General features: G+C 43.0%; 1 protein-coding gene across 2 annotated transcripts; it reads left to right on the plus strand.

Moving 5' to 3' along the window:
- The first annotated feature begins 719 nt into the window (after positions 1–719).
- Positions 720–25423, plus strand: glcci1b (glucocorticoid induced 1b). Of its 2 annotated transcripts, none has more exons than XM_080005121.1 (9): positions 720–864; positions 1020–1446; positions 7018–7166; positions 13294–13383; positions 17206–17331; positions 18725–18862; positions 21075–21267; positions 21717–21837; positions 22445–25423. In XM_080005121.1, exons 2-9 carry the CDS (start codon positions 1086–1088, stop codon positions 22776–22778), a joined length of 1512 nt encoding a protein of 503 aa, XP_079861247.1. In that variant the 5' UTR covers positions 720–864; positions 1020–1085; the 3' UTR covers positions 22779–25423. The 2 variants fall into 2 exon arrangements, with proteins under 2 accessions (XP_079861247.1, XP_079861248.1); XM_080005122.1 differs by having other exon boundaries at positions 17209–17331.
- The last annotated feature ends 73 nt before the right edge of the window (positions 25424–25496 follow it).

Here is a 25496-nt window from a genome sequence, read left to right on the forward strand (position 1 = left end):
ATCTTCTTACAATAAGCACATTTAGTCATCGTATCGAACCACTGTATACCACCGTCAGAGCCGGCTGAACATTCTCCAATCATCTAATCACCCTGAATCACAAGTCACACCTAAAAAGGAAGAGTCACATTGTGCCCCCAGAGACAAGATCTTACCAAACTGTGCTCCGTGGCACGAAGCTTAATAGAGTGAGGGTCTTTGACATAAGATAACACTTTATTAATCCCAGGGGACATGTGGGTGTTCCAGCAGTAAGAATAGTGCAAGAACCAAGAAAGAGACAAACATTTTAGTTTAATGAAAGCAACATGTACTATTCACTACTAATAACTGGTATATTAAATATATATGTCTTACTGGAAAAATAAACCACATGTATCATATTAAAAACATGTGCTCTATATTGTGTTTATCTATGGTCTGGTGAGATGGCGTTACGGCGTATGAAATGTGGCACTCCGGTCACAACATCGGGTATGGGTTTTAAAAAGCCCGACGATCATATGTTCGCCGAAACCGTTCCCTCGGACACGGGCGATCCGCCACTTTCGCGATCGCTCGAAAGCGCGGCCCGCGGCGAGCGCTGCGCCAACGGCCGACGCGAACCGCGGAGCCGCTGCGGGCCAATCGGGCGCTCGGACCCACGGCGCGGAGCCCGCCCACTTCCACCAGCCAGTGGTGTTGCCGACACAGCTGTCATTTAGACGGAGGGAGCGGGGGAGGCCGGACGACGGGCAGAGGAGAAGTGTATAGACTCAAAAAAAAAAAGAAACAAAACCAAACAAAAAAACCCAATAAAGTTTCTAAAGTCACTTTAAAGTTGCGCTGTGGACGAGGGCGCCATGGTTTGATACCCCCACCCGGGTAAGAACGTTTCCAAATAAGTGTTTTATTGTGTCTAGTGAGCAGAGAGAGAGAGAGAGAGAGAGGAGATTGTAAAAGGAAGCTAACGATGTTTTTGCTAAGTAACTTTAAGCTAGGCTAAGTTCGTCCATCTCTCCCTTCCTCCCTCGACACAGGCACCAACTCTCCGCCAAACACCGCGATAGGTCGCAGGGAACTCGGATCGTCGTCGCGGCGGAAGAATGTCGGCCCCGGCCAACTCGCTCCAGCAGCCCCGCGTGAGACGCAGCACCGCGGGCTCACCGGGCTCCTCCAGCGGCTGCCGCCTGCACCCCATCCGCGCCACCGTGCCCTACCAGCTCCTGAGCCCCCCGGGCGGGGGACAGAGCAGCCCGACGCGGACACAGCAGCAGTCCCTCTGCGGCGGAACCGCCACCGCCACCGCCAGCACCACTACCACCACCGCCAGCGCCACCACCAGCACCGCCAGCTGCGGATCTAGTCCCGCCAGCCCGACACTGAACTCTGGTGCCCCGGCCAAGCAGCAGAGAGTCTCCCCCGAAAACAAGGACTCGTGTTCGCCCGACTCAGCCGTTTGCAGAGGTAAAGACTCACTCACTCACACGGGGGGAAAAACACATGGGATCCATGAAAAGCATCGTTGCGTTGTTCTCGGCGGTGGTGGGAGAAGTACTCCGAGGTTTTACTTTACTGTGTCATTTTGACATTTCCACTTCAGTAAAAGTACGTAAGTGGTGTTCTTAAACACACTTAAAGTATTACAAGTGAAAGTACTTCATCAGTCGTTTGGTTCTTCTTGTCTTGCTCTGTGTGTGTGTGTGTGTGTGTGTGTGTGTGTGTGTGTGTGTGTGTGTGTGTGTGTGTGTGTGTGTGTGTGTGTGTGTGTGTGTGATGACTGTAGAAGAGACACTCACTTTCCACCACTCGTTGTGAGATAAGAATGTATGTTTATAGCCGCTTTCAATCGCAGTCACCTGCCAAACCACCCCAAAATAATCGGATATATTAACAAAAACATATGTTTAACCGCCCATGGCCATATCAAGACCCTCGTATGTTGTTGTTTATTGTTATGAAGTTTTGTAGGAGCTTTCCTGAATAGGATGGAATATGATCTAGACGTTTTTTATTCTTTATCTCATGCTCAGTAATGGGGTACATGTTCAGTACAGAATAATCCCTTTGTTGTAACAGGATTTATTATCAGCTTTACTAGCCCGTATAAAAGACATGGACTTTCTTTCATTCCGCTTATTATCAATTTATAGTTTTACGTTGTGGTAAAAAGGACTAAAGGTCTACTTTTGAGAGGGAGGAATAGGAGATCATTGGTAAGGAGTTATATACACACATTCTAGTATAAAAGGAGCACATCCCTCCCCTGGGCAACAATGCTGGGGTCAGGTGTCTGTTCTGCCGCTTTGTACATTTAGTACTCTGCACCTCTGGTACCTTTTGCTTAGCCCCGTGGGCTTTGACATTTCGTGACATTGAGCTGAGCTCCATTCAGGTGATGAGGGGGCAGACTGGAGGCGGGTGGCCAGGAGAGGAGTGTTTCGGCTGCCCTTGTCCACCTCCAGTGCCTAAATCTTGTTTATGTGACAGTATTGCCTGACAAACGTCGATGCCGTGGCTGCATCTCAAATTGGCTGTATTTTCCAGCACAGCTTTATTTAACTTTTTTTTTTTTTTTTTTTTCTCTTAAAGAATAATGACTGTTTTCCGTAAACCCCCGTGTTTTCAATTGAACCTGGGTTCAAACACGCACATAACAACTCACCATCTGGCGAGTGTCTGAAAATAAAAAATGCTGTGGAACAGAAGTGTCTGAGTAGAGTTGGCTTTTTTTTTTTTTTTTTTTTCTTTTCTTTCAGTAAATAATTGGAGACACGATGAGACGGATTGTGCTTGCGTTCACCCTTGTAGGTATTTCTACAATCTGCAGCAGCAGCTAGGTATCGTCATAACAATGACCCTTGACATTTGATTTTATCAGCTCGTGAATCAGCCCACGCTTCACATCAACAATAGCTTGAATGCAACAGCTAAACCAATAACCCTGTTAGCATATGCTGCTGTCTCCTACCATGTAGTTTAAGTCAAGTAATTTAAAGTTGATAACTTTTTTGGGGAAAATGCTGTGACATGCCCGACATTCCTCACTTTCATCAAAGAGCTGGGCTCCATCTCAACCAGTGTTCTGTGCAGGACAGGATTTATTTTTGTTCACAATTCGCCTTGTCATTCATTTTCTCTTGTTTTCTAGTAAACTAGACTTTTAGAGGAGGATGTCATCCAAAAATTATGGTCAATTGTCAAGAGTACTGTAGTTGGAGTATATTGTTGAGAATGTCCCACATTCCTCAGTCCGCTGAAAGAGCTGACCTTTCACCCCGACCAGTGTTCCATGTCAGTTGTGATGATGGAGACTTGACTCACCTCGGTGGCTGTGACCATCCAGTGCAAACAAACCTGAGAGACCTTACAAGGCATTTTCCATGAGGGCTTTGATGCCAAGTCAAATTGTGTTAAAAACTTAAATGGAATCAGATAATAAAAAAAAAATAATAATCAGATGAGTATAACATTAGTCTCATCATTGCGTATGGCTACACCTCTTTTTTTAGGGGGGGGCACAATGTATGCTCACCTGGGTGTTATAAACTGAACACGGCAGAATATTGCAGGGATCACACTTTTGGGATAGCCTAGCATTGCCAGACTAATTTGCAACCGCATAGTCTGGAATCTCTCCGTTCATTTTTGATTTCCAAGGGGCGCAGACCAAAATCTCTCTGGACACAATTGGATAGACCTAAATCTGTCAGAGCAACGAAATGTGTGACGTAGCGCTGTGCGAGTTGGTAAATTAAAACTTTTACCAAATCCTGTCGGAAGGAGGGCAAACACATCTTTCTTATCAATAGAAGCTTTTTAGAGAAAATATACCGTCCAGTTGGTTTTATACTGTCACGATTCCACAGACTCTTCCACATCAGCGGCAGCCGTCCTGGTTGTTTATTAAAATGCCTCAACAGTGGTCGTCTGCATCGCCATGGTACCCGCCCCATATTAGATAAACTGTTGTGATTGGCCCGACCCTGGCAAGGTCTGGTGGAAATCTGTTTGAATGGGAGGGTTAGCCAGACGTACTCTGCCGAGCATATGAAACATGAGCTGCAGATTCGTCTGGTTCCCGGGCTACTTTTCCGATACCTTCGAACGTGCACAAGGATTGACTGCAATGATGCTGATTTGAATGTGACAGTTGATTCCAGTATTTGATTACAGTTCTTTTAATATAAAACTTTTTCAGAGCTGCCAACGCAATGGTATGTGATTTAATTATTTGTTTTTAGGGGGTAACAACAGATTTAGTTTAGGTCTATGCAATGCTAAGTAGAATATCCACCAAACAAATGATCCTTGTGACACAACAGGATAATGCAGCAGTAAGATCTTGCAATTGGAAATAAATGAACATACTTGACACTTTGCCATGATCTGAAATTTATGCCAGGTAACTCTTAACTTATTTCAATCCCAATTCTCAGACATTTTATGGGATACTTTCTCCAGGCCTTTATCATAAGTTCTTTATCTTTCAAGGACTCATGCATTTCAGCAAGGGTAACCCCGATTTGACTGACCCCCAGGGTTGAACCAACCCTTTTAGCCATGCTATGGTCAAAAATTTAAACAAACGCAGGCTCCACAATTCTAAATAAGTAATTGACTCTTGGTAACACTGGTACAGAAAGGTTTCCCCATTATTAATTCCACAGTATTCTAAGATGAAGGTAGGGTGTCCAGGGCAGAGTGAAGGCCATTTAAAAAATCAGGTTGACATTCCGTTGCACAACCTTTAGGCTCACCGCTGACATCATCCTCTCTCCACACCATCCCAACAATGAGAGTCCCCCCCACACTGTTAAAGTGCCAGCTGTGCTGAATTTGCTCTGCTTCATTGTCACTCATTGAAACTGCAGAGTAGGAGCAAATGAGAAAACAATCAAGTTGTCGAAATTGATAAACTATGTGAATTGCACATAAGATGTAAGTGGTGCACAGGTTTGAATACCCTCTCCACCCGTATTTTAAACTGTTAAAAAAGTATTTTATTTTGAATATAAATGTCTTCCACCAAAAAGCACAGCGGCTCTATACCTCTACGCTCTAGAAAATGCATGGTTTCATGAATATGCAAATTGGACACGCCTCCCTCCACACACATACATACGCTCTACAATGGCAGGAAACATTGATGTCTTACAGCCTTACGTGTTTGAGGCTCATTCATACTAATTGTTCCCCAAAATCGGGAGATATGCTGACAAGTCAGAATGGTGAATTTGGTTATCAATATTTACTGATATTGATCCCTATTTGTGACAGCCAACTCGAGAAGAATTTTGATTATCAAAGCAGTAAACATTGGAACAGCATTCTAACCAAGCCCATATAATGATCGGTTTGTCCATTAATCACCTTATTAATGACCTGCTCACACCAGGAGCTGAGTCTTATGTCTTAACACAGAATGCAGTAGCTGCTGCCAAGGGAATATACTGTAGTTGGTTAGCAGGCCAGCTAGCTAAAAAAAAGGGGGAAGCTGAATTGCACAATTCACTTCAACCTTATGGCAGACAAGCATTTTTTTGTGGTTGTGTACATGAGTTACTCACCTTCGGTAAATACATTATACGTGGTTGGAAGAATAATATTTGATAAACTTATTTAAACTCATTAGGTTCTGGAAGTTATCATCTGTCAAATGTCCGGTACAAACACAAATCAAGTCTGTGGTAGGAAAATCCAACCATTATTTTGAAGCCCAGGATGTTTTGGTGACTTCTGGAGTGAGCTTCCTGACTCTGAATTGCAATCTAAAATGGGCAGTGCAGTGCAATCTGCAGTGTAAAGTGCGGAAATCTATCAGCTCAACTAGATGGGCAAATGCAAATATGTCCACATTTGTTCTGCAGATAAAAACATTGTTGTGTACTTATAATTGAAGCCAATTTGACAACCAGTTGTTGGAGAAAACCAAATCATATTCTGTGAAATAAATTCTTGAACACTAATTAAACTACACAGTAATTTTTCTCTCTCTCTCTCTCTCTCTCTCTCTCTCAAAAATAGACTGCTTTTATCAGTCTTGGCTTTTTTTAAGAATAGTGGGTGGAGAATGCAAAACAGCGTAAGCTTGTCTCTGAAAACACTTTCTGGAGAAGCTTGCATAGATGCATATGCCGACGTATTCTTTAAACGGAGTACAACAATGAGCTACTTTCTTATCCTGGTGGTTTATTTTGTCCTTGTTTGCTTGTGTATTGTTTTTTGTTTTTTTGTTGTTGTTGTTTTTATCGGGGCCTCTGCCCAGGCCTGTGCCAACCAGGAACAGTCTGAAAGAGCATTCACGCTGATCACCTGCCTCCCCTTTTACACTTTGATACTGAAAGCAAGACGCTTCAGTTGTTTGCTTTTCAGTAATCACACCCTGTGTAATCTGTACTAATGCATTTTGCCCATTTCTTACTCCTGTGCCCTTCTGTTTGGCAGTTTTTCCTGAGAGTAACTGCAAGAATGTTGAGTGGATGCAGTCGGTATTGATGTGCATTGTGGTGTGGTTGTTCATGACTCCTCATGTGGGTGGTGTGTGTTTAACTGCTCTGGCTCAAGGAAGGCTGCTCCTCCAACATCAGACTTGCATACTTTTGACTCCTTCATTTATGTCTGCCTCAGGCCCGAACACTCAGGCTTGCTATTTACGCAGCAGTAATACTTATGAGATTACCAAAATTGTCCGTGCTTTACGAAACAAGGAGAGATTGGAAGGGCAACTCTCAGGAAAATGGTGTTTATTACAATACTTCTTTGTTCTGTAAGGGATTGATTTGCCAAGATTTCAGAGAGGAACGTGTGTGTGTGTGTGTGTGTGTGTGTGTGTGTGTGTGTGTGTGTGTGTGTGTGTGTGTGTGTGTGTGTGTGTGTGTGTGTGTGTGTGTGTGTGTGTGTGTGTGTGTGTGTGTGTGTGTGTGTGTGTGTGTTATTTTAGATGTTGGTTAAGTGACCACTGAGTGGCTTCATTGAAATGATTAAATAAGACTCAATATGAGAGATTTAATGGAAACACTTTCTTCTGGTTCACAGGAGAGAGGTCAAAGTTGCAGGGGCGGAGCTCCAGCGCCATCCGTCGGACGTCCTCACTGGACGCCATCACAGGGCCGTACCTCACTGGCCAGTGGCCCCGGGACTCTCAGGGACCCTACCCTTCCTGTATGAAAGACAAGGCCACACAGGTACCTGCCGACCTGGGATAGAACTATCTCTTTGACAGGGCACAGTTCCTGGGGAACATTCCAGGTTCTCCGCTCCCGTGTCCCTCTTAAAAGCTTAAGTTCCCAAAATACTAACAGCCAAGCAGAACCTCTTTGAGCAGAAAGATGCATTGTTTTAACTGCACCTGTCGCAGTGTGGGAAATCCCCCGGCGCAAACAATTTTACCATTTTGCCAACAGTGTTCATCAACCGGAGGGCAAAGTATTACTTTCTTTTCGGTTCTTTCGGTCACTGCATCATCATGAATACACTTTGTATTTAGGGTATTGACTGTGTTTGGAGACATGTTCCCAGATGGTTGTTTTGTGTGATGTTCTTTTAGCTTTAGAGTATACTCCTCAGGTTGGCTGGTCATTTAGAATACAGTCCAGCACATAAAAGCCTGCCGGACATTCTGCCTGCCAATAAATACTCAATGATTATATAGACTAGGACCAATAATATTGATTTCACCTACGTTATTTTGCACTCGAGAGATCGAATCAAAGTTATCACACTCGCATAATCTGTTCTTTTTTTAGTCTGAGTGTGTGAGTGATATTTGTATTATATTTCTGTTATCAAATAGCCAGTATTTTTTTATAATTTTTTCGACAAACTGTAATCCTTTTGGACACATTGGCCAATTAATATCCTTGTGAGAACTCTGGTATACAATGGCTAGTAACCTATGAAGGAGGTTGGTAAAGTAAACCATATCACCAGCCACAGCCAATATTTTAACTGCATTTAGCCGATGAAATCTATTACTTTCCAATCCTGCAGCCAATGTAGATTACAAACAGATGTCAACGTAACAATAATGTTAAGTAGTTAGAAATTCCTCAAGGGCATTATATTTCAATCTATCATAACTCCTCATACAGCATATGTATGAATTTTGTGTTGAATCCGACCACAGTTTTCCTGGATAGCAGCCCACACATCAGCACCCACTAATCTGACCATGTGACTGACCACTGAATACTGTTTTTTTTTTTACGGATTTGTTATGAAAGAATATTGAATATGTATGATCATGGCGTGGCCATTGACCAGGGCTGCTCTCTCCTTGCTAACACAAGCCTTTCATGTGTCTGAATGAAGACCGCCAAGCCTCATTTACATGGGCTTCATCCCTTTAACCCTTTCTTCACCTCGCATTTCTTTGTATGTTTGCTAAGTAAATGGTGAGAGGGCCATTAGAGATCTCTTGAGGAGCTGCTTACAGAACACTTGCCTATAATGAGAGGGTGGCTACCTTGGTCTGGAGAGACTTCAGTGTGGATAACCAATGTCATTCTTTCAAAGTGTTGAAAATATTGAAGATTAGCCTAATACCAGACAGTGAAAAGGCCCAGTGACAGGTACTGCCCAGCTACTATCATCATTCATTCTAATGAAAACGTACCAAACTATTTTGAATGGTTGTCCTAAAGAAGCTCTGACATTTTGAAAACCCCACAATATAATGGTAGGATGTGGCATACATGGAGAGCCTCCAGATAAATACAGAAAGCTCCCCAAGGAAAGTTGGAGACAACTCCAGTTAACTTCCGGTTAACAAGCCTTCCCCGAGCTCCGCTGTTCATTACGCAAAAACATCACTATCCAGTAGACAAAAGGTCCTGGGCTCCTTTTGTCGCACGCCATACAAGTTCAAGATGGCCTCTCCTTTTGAGCTGTAATGTAGCCCTGCATTCGAGGTGAAGCCGCTTGCACCTGTCCCCCAGGCTGTGGCTGCGACGAGGGGAGATCCCACTGCTTACCACCTGGCCCTGATGGCTGCTTGGCTTGCCTGCCTTTGTGTGGGAGTAGAGGAGCAGAGGGCCCATACATATGCTAATCACTGTTCTGGGATAGGTCCGTCTGCCCTGAGCCCTGTGGTTAGACAACACAGGGAATCTATGAAGATTAGACAGAGGCAGAGGCGTGCAGGCGCAAGCATGCAGATGCACACACATGCACTTAAAGGAACACAACCAACTTAATCCAACTTTGGTGTTTCATAACGCAGTATCTTTTACTGTTGTGTGATCGCTGGGCTATCGGTGATGCCCGAACACACGCATGCAGGTAATTTTGAAATGGAGATTTTTGTCCTCTGGGTTTCTCCCATCCTAGCTGTCCTTCCTCCAGGGACAGCCAGGACCAGTGGGCAGCCCTCACTTCATTGGCGCCGGGGACCAATCCCAGGTGTGGATCCATGTCGTGGTCAGGAACGGGACAGGAAAGCTTGTGCTGCATGTTTTCAATTGGGGTCCTTTCTTTTTTTCTTTGTGTGTTGGAAGAGGCCCATGTGTGCATGGCAAGAACATGCCAACTCCACACAGAAAGTCCTCTAATCGGGACATAACCCCCGATTATCTCAGCAGATCGGAATGCTCACAGAGTCGTTTATCCAAACCCTGGAACGTTCAACCAGTTTCAAACGTGTGCAAGATAACAGGCAACTCACTACACCAGAATGCATGTTCTCTTCATCTCTAAAACATGCAGAATGATAGCGGTGATATTTTCATTCACTTATCTCGGCCCGTGATCTAAACAAAACACGAGCACAAATTCCACGGAGATCGTACTGTTGGAACAGAGCTGGATTCTTGAGGATGTTGTCTGTATGTAACCCTTTGGGTGGTTGTAGGGAAATAGTGAAGTAGGGCAGTAAGCCAGCTGCCGGCTACGGTAACGTACGCTTTTTTCCTGCACAACATGAACAAGCAGAACACCTGGCATACAAGTGTAAAAAGCACACAACCTAGGCCGGAAGATCAAGATAAAAGGCCTCAGAAGTAAATAAAGGTGGGGGATCTTGCTCACGGATACAACATTTATCCAGGGGCACAATGTCAATAAGCCTGCAGTATTAACGGTTCTACACAAATTGCAGCGGCACGGTACAACTAACAGTTTGACACAATGACATCATACCCAAAGAAAAAATGTTATTCATAAAATTGCTCATGTCATGTCATTTGAAACAACATGGAGGAACTACTGTACAAACCACATAAGAAGCCTTGACCAGTCAGGTATAGTTTAGATTTCCCCTGTACCAAATCACATTAAATATTTTTTATTTCTATATTATTTGAGGGAATGCCCCTTTTTCATTTAGAGCATAACGTTTTTAAATAATTCAAAGCTAATTCAAAGCTAAATTGTGAATCTATGTCTATCGTCTTTATCATGGTTAGTAACATCAAAACAGAAATGTTTTAGGTTCATCAGCTCTTTTGCAAACAACAATGCTTTTCCATAAGTATGATTACGTATATATTTTTGATATTTCTGTTTTGTTTTATAGCTTCTTGTTGATGACCCTATACTCATTTGGAAGGCAAAATGTACATAGTTTTAAATTGGTCTTTCAAGTAGCGTGCCCGATTCATATCAGGGGACATCTATAGGTTTGGGGCAGAAAATTATTTCTCCATGACTCCTCAAAACATGCTGGCCTATTTTAACAGCGATGTGTATTCTGCATAGACAGATTAGACCACAGCCTTAAGCCCCTCAATATTTGGCAGAGGCATCAAACGGCACAAGCCATCCCATAAGCCATGCGCAAAATGTTAACGCTAAAGGCTAGTTACACATCTGCCATCCAACGTGGCCAGGCACAGTAGCTTCTTTATGAGAGCACAAGCACCCATTTAAACCCCAGTCCTTTCCTGGGGAAACCAGTGCCAACAGGCCAGCAGAAGCTGCCGAACGGGTGTTCCTCATTATTCACAGGGAGATATTCCATATCATAGGCCATGGCTTGTGCATTATTCAGAGGGCCATAGAGCCTGTTCTGTGAGTAAGGTCAAGCACAAGCCAGTGTGAGGACATTGACATTTAATATCTTTCATACTACTGTACTGGCTGTTATCTTTTAGACGTTTGAGGATTTGTTTGAGGAGCAGAGTCACAGTTGATATGCCTAATCAAGGGGGAAAGAACGTGCTCTCATGAATCCTCCTCAGTCTCTCTGTTTTTTGCATATATTTGCATAACTTGACTGTTTCCCTGTTCATGTAATAGAGGTCTAAAAGACAGAGACAGAACTGTCGCTATGCTCTTTGGTAGAGGCTGTTTTGTATATCAGGTTTTTAACGGCGGTTCTATGTGAGTGTCTCTGGCCCGGGATAGGCCTATGAATTTGGGATTTTGCCAGTGACTGTAGCCTACAGACCATATTACTGGAAGTGCACACATACACACAATCTCTTCCTGCGTTCCTCTTGGTCTTAGTTATTTCTCTGGTGCTGGTATTACTTGTGGACTGTTCAAGTCATATGTGGCCTTGTAGTTTCCCTAGAATGCTAACTAATAGAGTTGGCCTTGAATGTTTGTTTTTATGACACAAACAGACAGGTAGAGGGCGTGGCTCAGAATGGAAAGGTACAAGTGGTACAAGATAGATACAAGATACTTCTGAAATGGAGAGGTCGATGGGGATGGGGATGGAGAGGTACAGGGGAGAATTCCCAAAACTTGTGTGGAATAGGCGACAATTACCCACCACATTGATATTTGGCTTTGTTAGTTACTTAGCATAATAAAAAATAAAAGCTCTAGTTAACTGGCATTTCAGGCATACATATGTATTCAGACAAGGTAATTAAAATGTATACTTTTTTTCTATGTATGTATGTGAACGTATGCGCAAAATACTTTTGGAAAAATACAACATTTCTGCTGAAACACTGCACAAAGACGTTAGACAGTCATTTTGGTGTCAATGCCCTGTCACCCGGAGGGGTCCGCACCCCCCTTGTGACGCCACTGTGCTCCATGCACACAAACTGCACTGGAATCATTTCCTAAAAGAAGGCTGAAGTCAGACCGTTCTGTTGAAATCTTGCAATGATGCAGTATAATTGGTGGCACGGTGGCGCAGTGCATTGCACTGCTGCCTCACAGCAAGAAGGTCCTGGGTTTGATTCCCGCCTGGGGCGCTGTTGGCACCGTGCTCCGGCGGGTTATCTCCCAAATAGGAGCCTTTCTGTGTGGAGTTTGCATGTTCTCCCCGTGCTCACATGGGGTTTCCTCCACCTCACGTCAGTAAGGACCCCCACCAAAAACATGCACCCATCATTGTCTGACCAGCAATGGACATTTATCACCTGGTCCCCGGGCGCGTCTACGTATGCTGCCCACTGCTCCTGGCTGTGCCCCCGGAGGAAGGACAACCCAGGATGGGTCAAAAGCAGAGAATCCATTTCACCGGCCACCATCAAAAAGCATGTGCATGTGTGTGTGTGTGCAAGCATGTGTTATAGTGTGGTGTGTTGCGTGATAAATAAAGACTGTTTCTTCTTTCTTCTTCTAATTTAAAACAAAAACAACTGCTGATGTTACGTATGTAGCATCGTTGTTTTGCTCCTTGTGCTTAATATGCAGTTATTGCCTCATTTGACATGCCTTAATATATATTTAATCTTTCTTTCTTGGCTGTGCTTAAAAAAAAAAAAAAAAGGAAATATTGAAATAATTTGCTTGAAACTAACGGCAATCGGAGTCGGCCATGAAAACCGTGAACCCTAGAGGAAAGCATGAGTCGCCATGGTAACCTAGCTGTCTCTCAGGAATAGTTTTATCCGAGAAGTTAACCAGATGAGCACCACTGAAATAAACACCGCTTACGGTGTCGGCAAACTTTCGGTAATACTCCCCACGTGTAGGGTGTGGGTCACCCGTGCAAGTTGTGTTATGGGACGTGGGCTGCTCTTCACAATTCAATTATTATTCATTTTTTATATCAAGAGTGTTTGCAGAAGGGTACAGGAAGTGAGAGCTTAGGCGTTTCACAAGGGCCCTTTCACAGGAAGCATGAGTTTTGAGTAACACAAGAGCGGTTGCCAGTTTCAGTTATTCAGTTATCGTTATGATTTTAAGAATGAGCTGGATTTAGAAAAGTGTAACTGTGCTGCAACCATACCCCTGCGACGAAACGCTATTACTTTAACGTGAGTGCAATATGTGCATCTATTTTTATTTATTTATGTATGTATTTATTTTTTGTGCTGACATTTGTTTGTGAGGATTGGAGCGAAAGCCACGAAGAGAGAAGAGTGTGTGACATGTGCTTAATCTGTGTGTGTGCATGTGCTCCTGCAGACTCCAGGACTCTGGATCGACGAAGGAGTAGACCAGGGAACTCCCCACCAGCGCTCAGCCTCTTGGGGTAGCTCGGACCACCTCAAAGAGGTAGGTTACCCATAATGTGCACGCATAGAATGTAATGTGATGCGGCAAATGTGCTCTCCCAGTTCCAGAAGTGCAGAATATAGTACTTACACAAAAACGTCTACTTTTTTACTATATTAAGTCCCATAGCAACGGGCAGACGTGCCTGACAGCACAGGGTTTGTTTTTTTGTTTTGGTTTTTTTTGGGGGGGGAACGGAACTGGACAGTCCCTTTACTCAGTTTGTTAAAAAAAGGTTGTTTCATACAAGTAGGAAACAAACACAAATAAATAGATCTAAAATAAAAACACAGGAAACCTGGCACGGGAGTCGGGAACCGGCGTGCACGGCGCACCGCTGACTGAAGGAGGACGACTCCGCTCCAATTCTCTGAGTTAGGCTTACTTATTTTTTTTTATTAAAACGGTGTCGTTTGTTTGCTTGGCAAAGTAAAAACCTCTTGGGGAAAAAAGTGATCTTCCCATCTGTCCCTTAAAATAAAGAATCGTCCTTGTTGAAGAAACACTAAATGACGTGTTCCTTATTTTAGCGATAGTTTAAGTGAGTGTTCTGAGGGTCCATTTTTCAAGGACCACCACCATTGAGAGCGTATCTTCCCTCCTATTGGCTGTAGCCCGGCACTCTGCACTGCTCATTTGCATAAAGTTGAAAACCGCTCGACTCTACTTGTCGCCATGAAGCCGTCAGCTCGTCGCGGGTCGTCGCTTCGTCGCCGGCGGTGTGACCGTACCATTACTTGTCTCCGACTGAAGTCGTTGTCACATCCCATTTCTGTGGTCGTAGTGGATTCAGACATTACACTTCACGATGAGGGTTAGAAGAACACATAAAGTTACAACAACGAGGGGCAAAAACATCACGGTCGTTTATTTATTTTGAATTTTTTTCGCATGCAATACAAGAAAACTTTTACGCGATAAACATTACAAATAATCAATAACAAATCCAAAACCGCTCTGAGTGTGGAGAGCTTCGCCCCCTCTCTCCCTCTCCGCTCCCGCTCTGATCGATTCCGAGCGGGGGATCAGTTTCAGAGCACGGTAAACTGCACCTACACCGTTTCAATGCTCACATTTTGGCATTCTGGCAAAAAAAAATTCTAATTGGCACCAATGTCAAATGGCGATTGATGGAGTCGATTGACGATTTAATAGTCAGTTGGCCCAAGCCTCGTCTCGGGTGTGTTTTTGTCATTTTGACGTCCTGCCCATTTATTTGAAATCCATTTTATTTGTCAGGACCTGAGGCCAGCCTAAATATCATGCTGCCAAAGGTTGGTCTCTGCTCCCGTCTATCTAACTGGCTCTGTGGTCAACCCTGCGACCACATGGAGCTATTAGTTTTCCAGCTCCCCTGACTACAATCTAATTTTATCCTCTCTCTCTCTCTCTCTCTCTCTCTCTCTCTCTCTCTCTCTCTCTCTCTCTTTATCCGCCACAACCTTGCATCCCATTGTGGCTTTCTGAGGGAGGCGGTGCGGGGACCTCATCTTGAGGGCGTAGCAGCCTTATCACTCTGTCAGCTTGTTCCTTTTTATGCTACGACGAGGTGGACGAGCCACGATAACTCTTATCTGCTCTGTAAATACACTAAATACACTAGAACACGGACGGCCAGAGACTCCCGGGCAGGAGCGGCTCACCAGACTGTCAACTTATGTTCCATCAGCCTTCTGAACACCAATATAAACCTTTAAATCTTTAACCCACTTAAATTAACATAAGTATGAACTTTAGTCGTGTTTAAAGACGTGTTTGAGCAGCTACATACCACATACATCACAATTTCCACAATCTGAACGGCCACAGTACCCCACCTGCACAATCGATAGTACAGTGCATTCTTTCTCATTTGCCGAGATTACACAGGGATTTCCTGGATTTCTCATTATAGACTGCAGTGCTCGCTCTGTCTGTGGTGAATGTAGGTGGGCTGCAGTCTCACTTCTCACTGACTGCTGTGTGTGGGAAGACAGTCCGTGTTGAGAATTAGCGTCTTTGTTGACTGTGCTGCCATGATTACAAGATAGACACCAAAGGCCACACCTCTGTCTGCACAGTACAACTCTCCACATTATACATAAACGGGTCAACCTGTTTTTTGTCTTTTTACCGAGAACCATTTACTCCACCTCCGCTCCGCCATCTTCTCTAAAAACCTCCGCCACAAATATCCACAACAGCTCCAGCTTGTCTGTCTTTTGTGAGAGTACAATGACACTGGGTCTGTGCATCTGGTAACCACTGCTCTTAACAGGTCATATGTTCTTTCTTTCTTTCTTTCGGAACATGATATAAACTCTCTTTTGCTTGGTACAGCACCCCTAGAGATCGTATTAAAAAGGGGTTCAGCATTTGCACTCATTGAGAATGATGACTTATCTGTTCATTTTTGGGACATGGCAAGAGTACTCAATGTATGTACTCATTTGAGTACATGCATAATGAGAATGCACTAATTTTTGGGAAGTTCCGGATATTGAGTATAAGATGTTCCATCTTTTAGCAGGAACTCAATGCAACTCAATGTAGTGTTACTTGGAGCATTTTTATTAGTACATTAAAAACACAATATCATCTGTACCTGTGAATCCCTAGTTTGTACTTGATTTTCGTATGGAAAAGCTAGCTAAGTTTAAGTAATTTCCCCCTGGGATTATTAAAGTATTTCTGATTCTGATCTGATTCTGATAACTGTCAGCACAGCGCAGGCATTGTTGGCTAAGTTGAATACAAAAATACAATGCTGGAGTAGAAGAGAAAGGAAAGGGGAAGATCAGGGTCACAAAGGTTACAGAATGTATTTTAGTGGCTTAAGTAAACATGATCACTGTCAGAAGAGAGCATTCCCTCGTACATACACGCATCGTGCTCAAAGTCGCATCATTCCTTAAATGACTCATGAAAAATGTCTAAGTCAATAGCGGGGCTGTCCAAAACATTTCAGTTACCGGGCCAGATATCACTTTGTGTGTTTGGGAACAGTTAATACAGACAAAATACTTGTTGAAGGTCTGTGTGTGCTTGCACACATCCAACACAGCCTGTTCAGAAGCTCTTTTGGGCCAAACAGTGGTAAAATTGTGGAAAATGAACTTTCAATTTAAAACGGAGATGAACCACATATCAACATGATTTAAAAAGTCTGAGCTTGTTCTGTATTGGACGCCCACCCTGGCGGGCCACATGTTTGACACCTCTGTTTTACAAAGAACTGTGTGTCCTCTGGGTACCAAGGTCAGTTAGCTGCAGCAGGACATGCTGGCTTACTGTTGAGTATTTCAGAGAAGCCTCTGAATGCAGTACTTCTTTATCTTCAGGTACCAATCCTGACTGTGACAAGCAGATACACTATGCGTAGAAAAATGTTTTTCTTTTCTTTCTGTAATATTTCTGTATGCGGTGCTGTTGCTCACAACAGCACCGCATACAGCACCGCATACAGCACCCTGGTGCTGCTGCACCGCATCTTATTGTTTGTCCAAAAGATCAAGCTTGAAAGCCTAAATTTTTGATATTGTCTCTGTTGTCGGAGGCGACATTGTTTGGGTCATTTCTCTATTCAATATGGAATTCTTGTATCAACGGTTCAACAAATAGTTTAATCTATTCAAAATAAATAATGTAATCTACACACACACACACACACACACAAACACACACACATCTTCATCCAGACTAATGGTTGAAAATGTGTGCAACAATTTCCAACCCTTTAACCCTTTAACTACATTAACATGCTGGCAGAAGCACCGCTGTACCCTGGTGAATTTTATTTTATTTGTTTTGCTCATTGAAACCACTTTGTCTCCGTTCCTCCAGCAGATCGCTAAACTGAGGCTTCAGCTGCAGCGCAGCAAACAGGGAGGCCGCCAGAGTAAAGACAGGGAGCAGAACTTGCTGCAGCAGTCACAACAGACACAGTACAGCACCATATGCCCACCCCAGGTGAGTGACTCGTACCCATGCTTCCCACAATCCACCTGGGTCAACCACTTGAAAGCATTCGCTTTAAGTAAACTTAATGTAGCGCAAAGTACAACATGCACCTGTATCAGCTGCGGAAATTTGCTAACCTAGTTTGACAGTTTGCCTATGTTGGTATGGACTGTTTCAATATAAAACAGTGATGTGGGAGCTAAAAAAACATTCACATGCAACAGTTAGAAACCAAAACCATGTCACAGCTGTGGAGGATGATGAAAAAGATAAAAATGTCATGTTACATTAGGTTATTGCATGCATTGTATGGATAAGTGGCAGCACTGAAGCACAAGCTCATCATAGTAAAGTTTGCATAGCATTTATAAATTATTAATTAATAATTACATTTAATAAAAAATATTTATTTGCAATCTGTACAATTATACTGGGAAAACTTAAGCTTTATGAAGTTAGTAATGTGTGGCTAAGAATCTGTTCAAGAAAATAGATTTTAGTATTTTCATATTATTTGTTTTCTTATTTTTCTTCCCTATGTGTTGGTGATTTATGTTCATGACTTTTATCTCTATCTGAGTTAATTGTATTTTCCTCATGCATTGCAGTTGATTATGGATATCCCTTAAACTAGTGTTAATTCTGCCCTGTAGTTTCAGTGAAAACATAAGCAAGGGAATGTGTCTGGACATGCCTGCTTAGGTCTCCATGTGTGGTTGATTCATTGAAAGGAACACATTACACACTGGGGAAAGTGAATGTAATCACTGATATGATGTGGCCAATATTTATCCGTGGTTGATCAAAGTGTGTGTGTGTGTGTGTGTGTGTGTGTGTGTGTGTGTGTGTGTGTGTGTGTGTGTGTGTGTGTGTGTGTGTGTGTGTGTGTGTGTGTGTGTGTGTGTGTGTGTGTGTGTGTGTGTGTGTGTGTGTGTGTGTGTGTGTGTGTGTGTCACAGTGATTAAAAAGCTTTCTTACATAAGCAGAGACAATACTTAATACTTGATGTAAATATTTGCTTTAGGGCCAGTGACTAGATAGTTATACTAATTGTTAACCCCTGATGATGGTTTCACCATGAGCAACATAAATTCATTTCAGCATTAGAAGTGTGCTGGAATTGAATAGAATATTTTGATGTAAATGCCTGAACATGCTCCCACATTTTCAAAATAAGTGAAAAGCAATGTGTTTTCTTGCATTTATTTTTCCCTAGCGCTGAAAGAGAGTTGTGACTCTTAAACTTAGCTACCTGTTGTATCCAGTGTTTTTTGGGCCATGACACACCTCGTTTTTAAACACCTTTATATTCACTGCAGTGATTTATGTGAAGTTGATGAATGTACACAATTTTAGTTGTTTATTTTTTTCTTGGTAACGTTTGTTTGCCTTTCATTTCCAGTCCAAGTGGATTTCATCAGCCTTGTCGAGCGTATCCGTGCCAAAGTCCCTTATATCCAGAGTGCCTAGCTGTGTTGAGGGAATCAACCACGAGCTGGAAAATGTCTTCATCAGCCAAGACTGGGAACAGGGGATACAGGTGGGTTAAGCCCATGTACCAGTGTCTTTTTTAAATTTTATTTTATTTTTATTTTTATTATTTAATTTCTTTTAAGGGGGTGGAAATGTTTGAAAGTTATGGTGAGAAACCTTCCTTAAAATGCTCTCCTGTTCACTCATATTGTTTACATTTTCCAAAACCTGATTAAAAAATAGACAATTGGGTCCAGGGGTAATATATATGTGCTAATTACAAAAAATTGTAATTTTTATTTGACCGGTATGGCCATTTTAGTACTTCACTGCTCAGAAAAAAATAAAAAATAAAAATAAAAAATAAAAATACGGAGAAACAAGATCAAGCCTGAAATGCGAAACAAATTGATCTGGTTCGGCTGAGGTTTGCATGAATCAGAAAGGGTTGGGCAGGGAATTGTTTGGACCAGGAATACCATTCTGGGTGCGGTTATCAGGGGTTAAAACTCATCTGATGCCAGATGGTGCCGTGAATCCCAACCTGTTGGTGCAAATAGGGTTTGGAAAAAAAAAAAAAAAAAAAAAAAAGTTGTAATCTAAAGTGCGGAGACACTGTTCCTCCACGTCACGTGTAGTCTGGTGCACCACCCAGTTATACAGAAAGACCTGTATATTCTCACTCCAACTGAACCAAATCGCTGCAAGGCGAAAAGGTCGTTGATTCTCCCCCGACGTGGAGCAGTAAAGCTTGGCAGTTCTGTGAAGCTGCTCTCAGAGAGACACGTGCACATACACACTCACGTCAGGGATTTATGGCCAGCAGTGAACCAAGCGCTGCCTCTGAATCAGCTGTATCCTATTGCCAAAAGCAGAACACTGCCTATTACACTACTCCATTCATACTGTATCAAGCGTTACCATCTGCTGTGGTATTAGCTTCTCTATTTGCCCTTTAAACACAGACACGCACACAAACTCTCTCTTCTATTTGTCCTTTTATCTGACATCCCAAAAGACGCTCTCTCCCAGAACCCCAGTGATTAAGTGGTTCAGCAGAAGTTCATTGTCCCACTTAAACGTGATGCATTGAGATGCTATTAATATGGAGACTCATTTTGTACGTCCAACATGCAATATCACTGTATTAAAAATCAGTTTTGTTTGAAGCTTCAATATTCCTGACAATATTTATTATTAATAAAGTAAATGTTTGTAGTGATCATTTAATTCGATTCTTAGCTGAATTTCAGAATCAATTCATTATTTGAGAATTGAGAGTGAAACGAAACAAAGATTGATTCTCCAATGTCAATATTTTCATACAGGACAAATTGGATGTTCTCAGTACAGTAGCCGCTGTGGTTGCAACTGTTGACCCTTCAAGGTTGCAGGGTTAAATATCAAGGTATCAATGGATGATAGGATGAGAGGGTGATGATAGGGTGAGAGGAGAGGACATGCCTGCGTTGATAAGGAAATTTAGTAAAATAAAATATAATCTGTCTCTCCAATGAGGGAGCAAATTGCGCCCCGATCAGCGGACACACACTGGACCCCAAACCAACTTGTGTTTTTGATCAACGACATCAAAAACTTTTTCGAGGGCTTTAATTTATGATCACAATGACAGATGAATGGAGCCGGGGTAATTTATTTTTTCAATTGTTATTATTTTGTTTAAAAAAAAATATAATAATAATTTGATTGATGCGTTTTAACAGATTTGTTATGAACTAACCCCATTTGTCCTTCATTGCTTTTCATATACTTTTCACATGTTAATAAATAACTGACACTTTGTATGAACCAGACGTTATCTGTTGTGAAAATGTGACCTGGCTAAGCGACCATAATGTGACATTGCCTCGCTCTCTCACTGCCTCTCTCTCTACCGCTCTCCCTCTCTACCGCTCTCTCTCTCTACCGCTCTCCCTCTCTACCGCTCTCTCTGTCTCTCTGTCTGTCTCTCTCTCTCTCTCTCTCTCTCTCTCTCTCTCTCTCTCTCTCTCTCTCTCTCTCTACCTCTCTCTCTACCTCTCTGTCTCTCTCTACCTCTTGATTTTTGGTTCCCTCGTAATCAAGTTTCTGTGACATGACGTACTGAAAATAAAGTAACCTTAAAAGTAAAAAGTCTCTCTACCCCCCCCCCCCCCCCCTACCTCTCTACCATTCTGACTGATTGGTTTCTGACTTAAAAAGTATAGCATGTCATGTACCCAGAGGTGCAGGGGACCTGTTTCCAGTGCCTGAACACTCTCCACTCTCCCACCTCACAGGCCATGGATGTTGTCGATGGCCGCCGAGCCCCCTTCCCTCCCCATAACTGTCATGGCAACAGTGGGGACACGCGTGACACGGACACCCAGGCCCCCTCCAGCAGCGACACCAGCCCCTCGCCTCGCCCCTGCAGCCCCGACTACCTCCACTCCACAGACGGAAGCCCCTGCTCTGCAGAGGAAATCGAAAAAGGTAGTTCCCACATTGTTGTATTTATTTAGTTATTTATTTACTTATTTACCTATTGACTTATTTACTTACTTTCTTATTTACTTATTTATTTATTAAATATTTTTTGTGGAGGGTTTGTTTCTGTATTTCTTTGCCAAAAGCTGAACAGTAGAACATCCATTAGCCAACAGTTAAATGTACTTCTAAATGTCAGGCCTGATTGGTGAGTTTCTACTTGTCACTTTGGAAGGAAACCAACTATCGTTCTAAGAACATTTTAATTTTTTTACATTTTAGTTTTTATAAAATATCAAGCCATTGAAGCCATCAGCTGTATGATGTTGAAGCTACACAAATCAGAATCGACCTCATTGAAATAGCTGACCTCTAGTGAATGTTCCTCCTTTCATAGCACAGCAGCAAATGGCGGCCCCTTCTTTTGAAATAATGACACATGACTATGTTTGCAGATAGCGGAGGCAGTTCTCCACTCCCTAAGTTCGCCACATCTCCCAAGCCCAACAACAGCTACATGTTCAAGCGGGAGCCTCCGGAGGGCTGCGAGAGGGTCAAAGTGTTTGAGGAGATTGTGTAAGTCTGCTTCACGATTTCTAACCGTCGTACAGTTATGTTGGAAGTATTTCAAGACTCTGAAGTGAGAGCCTTGCTACTCAGCAGCTATATCTTGGCCATACATTGAAAACCTGAAAACCTTACTTAAAACCTCAACCTTAAAAACTTAAAACCGCCTGGTGTGACCGCTGTGGCGACCTTGCCAGATTGGTGCAGCAAACCGCTCCCACAGTCGTTACTCCTTCCGCTCGGGCAGCGTGAGGGGTTTGGTGACACATTGTTAGGATGTGTGGCACTGCGACCGATCAGATTGAGCTGAGCACAATGAGGCGCACAGGAGGCTTAAACGAGGGAATTGTTCATTTTCTTGATTGTTACAGATTTAATGTTAATACCTAGCGTAAAAAGACAACTTATTCAATTGGATTAGAGGAAAACTCCCACTGTTTTTTTATTTTTATTTTTATTTTTATTTTTTAAACCTAAACCTTATCACTGCGAGTTAACTTTGGAGAAAAAAAAAGGCTTTGGTTAAAAATACCGGCCTTTGTTACGAGTGTCATAGAAATGATGAGTGTATAACCCATGTGTACCTAATGACAAGCCCTATTTTCTTTCCCCCCAGCTCTGGCAGGTCAAAAGGCTTCCCACTCTTCTCGTGCCCTGACAAAAACAAGGTGAACTTTATTCCCAGAGGCTCCGCCTTCTGCCCCGTCAAACTCCTCTGCTCCTCCCTCTTTTCCTCCGTCTCCCCCTCGTCCTCCGCCGCCCCCGCTGTCCACGGCGACGGCGGCGCGGGTGGCCCTCAGGTGGCCCCGGCTCCGCCTGCCGCAGCGGCAGCCGCCGGCCAGGCCCTCGCTGACTGGAGCAGCGACGCACAGGATGCAGGCGTGCGCGGGGACGGCCTGAGCCCCGACACAGGACCCCGCTCGGATCCAAATGTACTCCTCAACAGCTAGTCCTCAGGTACACGTTAGAGAAACCCCCCCCTCGGTGGGGTTTACCACCTGGTCTGGTCAGGGGGAGCGTGCCACCTGGTCTGGTCAGGGGGAGCGTGCCACCTGCTCAGGTGACACACTCTGGGCATCCACAGAAGAATGTAAGAATCTCACTTAGCCTTTCAGCTTTTTGCTGTCTAACCAAACTTGGACAGCGCAAAAGAGGAATCTGTTGGTGCCCCGCCCACATGCAAAAAAAAAAAAATGACACTAAGCCTCGTTTCGGAACAGGTCGGAAGTCTCCTCAAGGATATTGATTAAAGTCTTAAAATTTGGTTGTGCTGAGTACCAAGAAAGCATTTTCTGATGCCTGCTCAAGTCAACTTTTCTGAAATGGTGCCTGAAAATTAGCCATCCCTATCATTCAACTTCAAGATTTGGTCAGTTTTTTTTTTTGGTTTATTTTCTTTTTATGATTCCAGTTAAAAACTGCAACAACAACAACCTTGCACTTCCTAAACCCCGGCATCAGCTGGTAGGGAACTCCTACCCTCTCCCTTCACACAAAGCCGAGCGACGGCTTGTGAGAGAAAGCTCAGTCGGGGGTGGATTATAGCACCGCTGTCCTGAAGTTTGTGCTTGCTCCAAAAATAATTGTGCGCCCAGCGTTTCTGTTGTGAGCTTTTGCATCGTCGTCAAGGAAACCTGACCGCTCTGCTTTTCGCTCACGCCCACCCACGATAACCTCCAGACCTTGGGAGTGATCTCCTGTAGCTCGCTACTAACCTAGCCCTCCCCTCCGCACGGTGACAGCACCCCTAACAGAAATAGCCTCGCTTTCTTTTTACAAAAAAAAAAAAAAAAAAAAAAGTAGAAATGACCGTTAAGTGTATTGTGTTCCGTAGCGAGCGTTTTCATCAACATACATTCAAAAGAAAAAGGGAAAGGAAAACAAAAAAAAAAAACAATAACAATCTAACAAAAGGGAATCGCAGGCTATGCAAATTTGCATTTCCTTAATTGTTTTATCTAACCAGCTTGTTTAGCCATGCAGTGTTCAGCAAGCTATTACCTTCAGTACTGATAAGCTTTTAGAAAGAATACGGGGAAAAAAACAAAAACAGACAAAAAAAACCCAAAACAGTTGTTTGTCGTCGACACAATGGGATTCTGCAGAACAATCAGGTTTGAATCTATTTTAAAAACCTGAGTCGAAATGACTTTGAACATTGCTTGTTGGTCGCTGCATATATTTTTGATACTTGTGGCACACTGGACATGTGGCGTCAGCGTTGTTAAATATTTGTAGATATGGAACAAAACTCTTACCCGACCAGTGTGCACACCAAGACCGAGGTCTGCAGTTCTACTCGGATCACTATCGAAAGCAACAGAGCAAGAGACATAAATAACAATGACAGATGTTCTGTCCGATGACCAAATAGTACACACACACACACACACACACACACACACACACACACACACACACACACACACACACACACACACACACACACACACACACACACACACACACACACACACACACACACACACACACACACACACCTCTCCCCAAAGTGTTGATCCACCGGTCACCACCCCACCCATAAGGATGAACTCGGGTCATGTGGAATGTATTCCTTTGTGGGCGATGCTGCCTCTCCCTGGGGCTCATGGCGTTCTGATCGTCCCCTGGTCCTTAACCAGTGCTTTCATTTTGCAGGAGGGACAATTTCCGAGTTACCGTAAGTAACAGAGACTTGTTGTCGAGCTTTTTTTTTTTTTGCTTTTTTTTTTTTTGCATGACAGTGTTGAAAGTGTCTTTGAGAGTTTCAGTTCCGATAACACGCACACGCACACACACACCTGAGACTGTTGTGTTGGTTGGCGGCGAGCGCCTCCTGTTAACAGATCAAATAAGCTCCACTCTACTCAAACAAAAAATATGAATATTATAAAAATATTTGGTTTTCACCCCTTTTGTAAATTTTGTACCAAAGTAGATCGCAAAGGAAATGTAAACCGTTCCTTAGCGGACACGAAAGGTGTCTTTTATTTCTTTTTGTGCTGTAAATTGAACTCTGTTGTTTTGTTAAGAAACGCATTAACAGCTTTTATCGGCGATTCAAGCGAGGCTAAGCACTTACCCGAAAGTGAGATGATAATCATGAGATGAGAATTTCATAAGTAAGAACAATCGTAAAACCGAGTGTGCAATTGAATTTTGTTTCAGGGTGAGAACAAAAACTTAGTCCATACAATGGTTATACGATTAAAAAAAAAACAAAAAGGAAAAAAAAGGGGGGGGGGGGTTGTTAAGTCGTACTTAAACCATGCCTATAAAGTCACCCAAACACAAAAAAATAGTAAAATTCAAATTTATTGTACTGAAGGTAAACAGTTCAATGAGAGAATGAGCAAAAAAAACAAAAAAAACCCTTTTCATTCCAAATTTATAGTCTGGCGAACCACTTGCACACAGAAACACAATAACAACAACGTATGCAACACATTCCATAAAAAAACCTGCGTTGATTATTCCATTTGTTTTTGCTCACAGCTACGATGGTATGAATCATACTAATTCAGTTCTTATTCACATGCTTATTGTGCGGTGCGGTTGAGCAATGTTCACCCTGCCTGGCACTAATCATTAAGTTCTCCTGTGTATTACTTTTTTTTTTTTTTTTTTTTTTCTTTTTTTTTTTTTTTTATGTAGTTCTTGTGTGTTTT

The sequence above is a fragment of the Zeus faber genome, assembly GCF_960531495.2.
Source record: "Zeus faber genome assembly, chromosome: 8".
Classification (NCBI taxonomy): Eukaryota; Metazoa; Chordata; class Actinopteri; order Zeiformes; family Zeidae; genus Zeus; species Zeus faber.